Here is a 7,591-nt window from a genome sequence, read left to right as displayed (position 1 = left end):
GTGCTCACCATTGACTTCTCCCCTGCCCTCTCTCTGCCTGTGTGCTCACCATTGACTTCTCCCCTGCCTTCTCTCTGCCTGTGCACTCACCACTGACCTCCCTGCCCTCTCTCTGCCTGTGTGCTCACCATTGACTTCTCCCCTGCCTTCTCTCTGCCTGTGTGCTCACCACTGATCTCCCTGCCTTCTCTCTGCCTGTGTGCTCACCACTGACCTCCCTGCCTTCTCTCTGCCTGTGTGCTCACCACTGACCTCCCTGCCTTCTCTCTGCCTGTGTGCTCACCATTGACTTCTCCCCTGCCTTCTCTCTGCCTGTGTGCTCACTGCTGACTTCTCCCCTGCCCTCTCTCTGCCTGTGTGCTCACCACTGACTTCTCCCCTGCCCTCTCTCTGCCTGTGTGCTCACCTCTGACCTCCCTGCCCTCTCTCTGCCTGTGTGCTCACCGCTGACCTCCCTGCCTTCTCTCTTCTTTCACAGCCAGCTGCTCAGAATGATGTCGTGTTCCTAGTCTTATTTTTAATATACCAATATTAAACCTAAAGGTTTTAAATTTTGTTTTCAGAATAAATAAATCTCTCTCTTACTCTTTAACAAGCAAAAGTAAAGCTGGGCAGTGGTAGCACTCGGGAGACAGATACAGGTGGATCTCTGTGAGTTCAAGGCCAGCCTGGTCTACTGAGTGAGTTCCAAGACAGCCAGGGCTACACAGAGAAACCCTGAATCCAAAACCAAACAACAAAAAAGAGTAAGTCCACAAAAACCTGACCAGCTATTTCAGTTGAGCACTGACTTAGCCATGTATTAGTGGGATGTTATTCTATACTGCATGAGAAATGTGAATTCTGGGAGCTGGGTAAATGGCTCAGCAATTAAAAGCAAGATTACTTTACTGCTCTTGCAGAGGACCCAGGCTTGATTCCAGGACTCAAAAAGGGGGGATATACACACATGAAAATAAATAACTTTTTTTAAAAATGTAAATTCTGAGCCAGGAGTGGTGACGCACACCTGTAACCCCGCACTGGAGGCGGAGACAGGCAAGTCTGAGTTTGAGAGGCTGCTGAGGCTACACAAAGAAATTCTGACTTGAAAGAAAAAAATTTTCAATTCTGACAATCTTTCTTTGTTTAAACTTTAAAAGCAAACTAGTATTGAAAAGAAAACTGTGACTAAGATAAATTTCACTGCTGGCATATGAGGATATTTAAACCTAGGAGTGGAAAGTGTTACTTGAAAATGGCCTCTCGGGACCCATTGAGCCTTCTCTGTTTCTTGTTAGGTCCAATAAAACCCTGGCTGACTCCCTGGATAGTGCAAATGACCCCAAGGACCCCTTGGTAAACAAGCTGCTGCGCTCCATGGCCACCCAGGCCATGTCAAATGCGCTCTACTTCTCTACGGGATCCTGTGCTGAGGAAGAGTTCCATCACTATGGTGACTGACAGCGTTAGCCTCCCCGGGGCTCAACCTTGGGCAAGTCTTTTCCAAAGTGCTCTTTCTTCCTCATTCTGATGTTTTGCTTTCCTTTTGAAGGTCTCGCATTAGATAAATATACCCACTTTACTTCTCCAATAAGAAGATACTCTGATATTGTGGTACATCGACTATTAATGGCAGCCATTTCAAAAGACAAGAAAATGGAGATTAAAGAAAATTTGTTGAGCAACAAAAACCTTGAGGAGTTATGCAGACACATCAACAACAGGAACCGAGTAAGGGAATTTTAAGCTCTTACACATCATCGCATTAGAGTTATCAGCTTTCCTGCACCAGAGAATGGAGTGCCATATATTTTTGCAAACTCCATAACTATTGTAACCACTGCTCTTAGTACAAGTGTTCTAAGATAATATGAATTTGGGGGATTTTGTTGTTATTGTTGTTGTTTGTTTTTGAGACAGGGTCTCATTATGTAGATTCTGGCCTCTGCCTCGAAGATCTGCCTGCCTCTGCTTCCCAAATGCTGGGATTAAAGGTGTCCTTTCTTAACCACCATGCCTGGCTGTTTTGTTTTGCTTCGTGTTTTTAGATGAGATATCATTGTATATGCCAGGCTGAGTTTCCACTAAAGAAACTCAAGTGGCCCTCCACAGAGCCTCTGTGCACTAATCCAGGCTTAGCATTAGAGCCTTGACAATGGGTTAGAGATCTTTCCTAAAAGTTAAAGAGATGTTCAAGCTGCTGGATATGGGATAACCCCAATATTTAGGAGGCTGAGACACAAGTTTGAGGCTAGCCTGGTCTACATTAGCAAGACTTTATATGTATAAATAAAAGCCAGGCATGGTGGCCTTTAGTCCCTGCACTTTGGAGACAAAAACAAGCAGTTCTTTGCAAGTTCAAGGCAAGCATGATTTATATAGTGAGTTCCAGTACAGCCAGGGCTACATAGTAGTGAGATCCTCTCAAGGAAAACAACAAGAAGTTAGCATTGCCTGTAACTTAATAATGGGTATCTATGTGCAATAATAGGTAGTAATTTTCATATCTTTAAATTGTCTTCAATTACATATATATGTGTATGTTGAATATATGCATTCAAGTGAAAATCAGAGGGTGATTTGTGGGAACTGGTAATCTTCAACCATCTTCACCCAGTATGGAGCTTAAGTTGTCAGGTTTGGCAATAAATGCCTTTAACCACTGAGCCGTCTCCTCAGACTGAAAGTGTGTGTGTGTGTGTGTGTGTGTGTGTGTGTGTGTGTGTGTGTGTGTGTGTGTTGTGACAGAGAGACAGAGCAGTTATTTGTGTGTAATGGCACATGTGGATTATCACAGGATAACTTTCAAGAGTTGGTTCTTGTCTTCCACCTTGTTTAAGACATGGTCTTGTTTCTGCTGCTGCACTGTGCACTCCAGGACAGATGGCCACTACAGCTGTGAGCTTCTGGCCAGTTCTCCCGTCTCTACCTCCCACCTTGTGCTGGGAGTACTGGGGCTACAGATGTGTGCCACCGTGCCCAGCCTTCCCTCAGGGCCCGGGGGTTAACTCAGGGGTTACAGATGTGTGCCACTGTGCCCAGCCTTCCCTCGGGGGCCCAGGGGTTAACTCAGGGGATAAGGTTTACATGGGTGTGCTTTGCCCACTGAGTCTTCCTCCTCGTCTCATCTGCTACTTTGTTTGTATTTGAGGCCAGGCTGCTCTGTTGATTCTTCTTTGGTTTAGTTGAGACAAGGGCTTACTCTAGGTGGCTGTAAATGAATGTTGATCCTCCTGTCTCAGCCTCCCAAGTGCTGGGATCACATGCAGGTTGCTACCGCCACACCCTTGAATCCTGCCTTTTTAAAAGCTGTTTCTGTGGGAATGAGTTTCGGGTTTCCTCTTGGACGGCGGGGAACTGTTGTCACGCTTTGGGTTGCACTTCTTACAGGCAGCACAGCGTTCTCAGAAGCAGTCCACTGAGCTCTTCCAGTGTATGTACTTTAAAGACAGAGACCCGGAAACTGAGGAGCGCTGCATAGCTGATGGAGTTATTTATTCCATTAGAACAAACGGTGTACTTGTATTTATACCAAGGTATGTTACTTCTCATGCAGTGGTTAACCATAGTTAAACAATGCCAGTGTTGAACACAAATGTTCATTATATATAACTTACTAAAGTATTTATTTAGACTGGGGTGTATAGCTTAATGGTGGATTGCTTGTCTAACATATCTGGGGTGCTAGCTTTGATCCCCATCATCCCATAAAACCAGGTGTGATGTCACCTATAAAGCAAGATCAGAAGTTCCAGGTCATCTTTAGCTATGTAATGATTTTGATGCCAGAGTGTGCTATATGAGACACTATCTCAAAAGAAGAATATAAGCTTGCCATGGTGGCACACACCTTTAATCCTAGTACTCATGACGTAAACACAACCAGATCTCTTGAGTTTGAGGCCAGCTAGTGAGACTACATAGTGAGACTTTCTCAAATAAACTCTATATATTCACATATACAATGATATATATATGTATATATATATATATATATATATACACACACACATATATATATATATATTTCATGAAATTATGGTATGTACATAGTATAATATACCTTCAAGAAATAAAAGGAACAGTTGGGAATACATGTAGGCGTACATTCCTATCAGTCTTAGGACTTTTCTTAGCTAGCAAAGTATTGTTTCTTATATGTTTTTGTAAAAATGTTTCTGGGGTAAACCACAGGAAAAGTGGCTCAGTATAGTAAGGTCTGCATACTAAGAATACATTATGTTTTCACCCTGTCAATGATTGAGGTTTGGGATTAAAGGTGCTGCTTATCTGAAGAATAAAGATGGCTTAGTGATCTCCTGTGGCCCAGAGGGCCGCTCTGAATGGAAGCCAGGATCCCTCCAAAGATCTCAAAACAAGATCATCTCTACCACAGCTGGAGGGCAGTCTGTTACATTTCATCTGTTTGACCATGTGACAGTAAGTCTCTGTGTGCATTCAATGTTGCTTTCAGTGTGAAGGAAAAAAGGCTGTGATGTAGTAACATGTACTTCTTTGTGCCAGGTAAGAATTTCTGTCCAGGCCTCACGCTGTCACTCGGATACAATCAGGCTTGAAATAGTAAGCAACCAACCATACATGATCGCAAACACAGAACTCTGTCACCAGAGCTCCCTGCTGAAGAGTGAGTTAGTAAGGGAAGTGACCCGATCTGTGGAAGAAGCGCAGCTTGCACAAGAAGTCAAAGGCAAGGTGATTCAGGAAGAGCATCAAGAATACTGCCAGACAAAGGGAAGAAGCTTGTACACGCTGCTGGAGGAGATAAGGGACCTAGCTCTTCTGGATATTTCCGACAGTTATGCAATGTGAAATATTTCCATGTCATTAAAGACCTTTGTCTTAAGTGGTGTACTTTCTTTTCAAACTTAAATTTTTTTTTGTCACTTGATGCTCTAGCTGAAGGAAATTAAGTGGCACGCAATGTTCTCAAATCTCACAAAAGTGGAACTAGCTCCTTATACAAACTAATTTCTCTTTTTGTTGTTGTTGTGTTGTTTTTATTTTTTCATGATAGGGTCTCACTATGTAACTATGGCTATCCTGGAACTCAAGGCTGGTCTTAAATTCAGAGATCCATCTGCCTTTCAAGTGCTAGGATTAAAGGTGTGCAACACTATACCTAGCTACTAAAAACTGTTTTTTTCAGCAGTGAGCAAACCAAGATGGGGCTGTAAAAGGCAGGTTGTCAGTCTCTTTCTAGTAAATCCAAAATTATCTTGCCTCAATTCTTAGTTTTTTAAAAAGAGGGCCTCACTATGTAGCCTTGACTAGCCTAAAACACACTATGTAAAGCAAGCTATTAAGATCCTCTTGCCTCTGCCTCCAGACTGATGGGATTAAAGGTATGTGCCACCACACTTGGCTCAAATTGATTTTTTTTAAAGATTTATTTTATATATATGAGTACACTGTAGCTGTACAGATGGTTGTAAGCCTTCATGTGGTTGTTGGGAATTGAATTTTAGGACCTCTGCTTGCTCCAGTCAGCCCCACTCGCTCCAGCCCAAAGATTTATTATTATATGTAAGTACACTGTTCTGTCTTTTGACACACCAGAAGAGGGCATCCAATTTCCTTACGGGTGGTTGTGAGCCACCATATGGTTACTGGAATTTGACCTTTGGAAGAGCAGTCAGTGCTCTTAACCTACTGAGCCATCTGGCCAGCCCCTCAAATTGATTCTTCCAAATGAATTTGTCTAGTTGGGTTTTTTTTTTTTTTCTTTTAAAAGATTTATTAGCCAGGCAGTGGTGGCACACACCTTTAATCCCAGCACTCAGGAGGCAGAGGCCAGCGGATTTCTGAGTTTGAGGCCAGCCTGGTCTACAGAGTGAGTTCCAGGACAGCCAGAGCTGTATAGAGAAACCCTGTCTTGGAAAAATAAAAAGATTTCTTTATTATTATATGTAAGTACACTGTAGCTGTCTTCAGACACCCCAAAAGAGGGCATCAGATCTCATTACAAATGATTATGAGCCACCATGTGGTTGCTGGGAACTGAACGCAGGACCTTTGGAAGAGCAGTCAGTGCTCTTAACCATTGAGCCATCTCTCCAGCCCAATAAGACAGCAGCATTTATATACTATAAATATATATTGTGGGGTTTTTGTTTTGTTTTGTTTTTTTGTTTTTTCAAGACAGGGTTTCTTTGCATAGCCCTGGATGTCCAGGAACTTACTCTGTAGACCAGGCTGGCCTTGAACTCAGAAATCCACCTGCCTCTGCCTCCCAAGTGCTGGGATTAAAGGCATGCGCCACCACTGCCCATCCAAAATTCTTACATGTGATTTACACTTTCCTAGTTGTTCTGGCACTAGCTGGAAATAGGGCATAAAAAGAGTGGTGGGCTGCACCCTAAGTCTTGCCTCAAACTCCCTTCCCACCCTTAAATTCTATTGTGTGCACCTTCAATGGCCAGGTACCTGGCTTTCCCAAGAGAAGTGTTTCTAAACTCAACCACTAGAAAAGTAACTCTTTTCCTACCTGCCCTTCTGCAGTCCACTCAGTGAATGTGTCTGGAACCCTGATCAGATCTTCCTGGTAATCTTCTAGCTGTTCAATGTCAAAACAATGGGCCTGTCTTCATTCATTCTTCCCTGGCCCATCACTGAGATAGTTCCCATAAACCCACACCAATCCATACAGTCTGTGCCTAACTTCCTGGCTTTTTAAACCATCTTTGTTACTCCCTATTTACCCGATGTCAGTCCAAGATGTCACCTATCCTGGCTTAGGAATAAGTCACCATAACACCATCGTCAGTCACCCTTTCCCTAAGAAAGAGACAAGAGACCTTTTAGTACCTGTCACTAAAAGTTGTCTTCAGTTTTTTTCCCCACCTCATGAGAATATGCTGCTATGAAACAGACCATAAAACATCTCAACATGGTTTGTTCTCAGCTCTAGTTTGCATCTCCACCAAGCTCACAAAGCAAGCAAAACGTCCAGTCAGGCTCTCTTCATCTGGCTCCATCACTCCTAGCCTCCTAGTCATCATTCCCAAATCCTTAAGTATTTCTGGTACATACATGCTTCCCAATGCTCAGAATCCCCTCTACCAATTGACAAGTTTCATATGATCCTTGTACACTGTCCCTCACAATACTATCCAAGCCTCTCACCAAGTCACTAACATGGAGGAGCATTCTGAAGTGCTGGAGTTTCATACCCATGGTCTTATGCACCCTACGAAAGCCCTCTAGCACAATCCCAACCTACCTTCTCTGAACTTGCCTACCATCACTAATGGGGAGGCAGTATCAACCTTTTCTGTGATCTTGTGACTCTTGCAGCAAGATGGGTGTTGTGGCACACACCTTTAGCCCTACACAAGGCATCCTTCCCACCAGCTGAGGCTGCAGAGAGACAGACTGTGCCAGTAATGATTTGAAAGAAAAGATCAGATGATGTACACAGCTGTCGTCCTAGCACTTGAAGACAGAATAAGCAGGACACTGACCTCCAACTTCAGACCAGCCAGGATGATGTAATGAGCGAGTCTTACAAAACAGTCAAAATCCTTAACCACTTCAGCAAAAAGCTTAAATTGTATAACTAAATCATGGTGAGAAACTCAAGTCCTGATAG

At 43.4% G+C, this 7,591-nt stretch overlaps 1 protein-coding gene across 3 annotated transcripts in view; it reads left to right on the top strand.

Moving 5' to 3' along the window:
* Dis3l (DIS3 like exosome 3'-5' exoribonuclease) overlaps positions 1-5,358 on the top strand; it is a 37,105-nt gene extending 31,747 nt beyond the window's left edge. For all 3 annotated transcript variants that reach the window (XM_031344139.1, XM_031344140.1, XM_031344141.1), the window contains 5 exons: positions 1,281-1,435; positions 1,535-1,713; positions 3,373-3,518; positions 4,248-4,422; positions 4,507-5,358. In XM_031344139.1, the coding sequence (XP_031199999.1) occupies positions 1,281-1,435; positions 1,535-1,713; positions 3,373-3,518; positions 4,248-4,422; positions 4,507-4,812 (961 nt within the window). In that variant the 3' untranslated portion in view covers positions 4,813-5,358. The remainder of the gene's footprint in view (positions 1-1,280; positions 1,436-1,534; positions 1,714-3,372; positions 3,519-4,247; positions 4,423-4,506) is intronic.
* The last annotated feature ends 2,233 nt before the right edge of the window (positions 5,359-7,591 follow it).

Source organism: Mastomys coucha, unplaced genomic scaffold, assembly GCF_008632895.1.
Source record: "Mastomys coucha isolate ucsf_1 unplaced genomic scaffold, UCSF_Mcou_1 pScaffold23, whole genome shotgun sequence".
NCBI lineage: Eukaryota > Metazoa > Chordata > Mammalia > Rodentia > Muridae > Mastomys > Mastomys coucha.
This window is presented reverse-complemented; position numbering and strand designations above follow the sequence as displayed.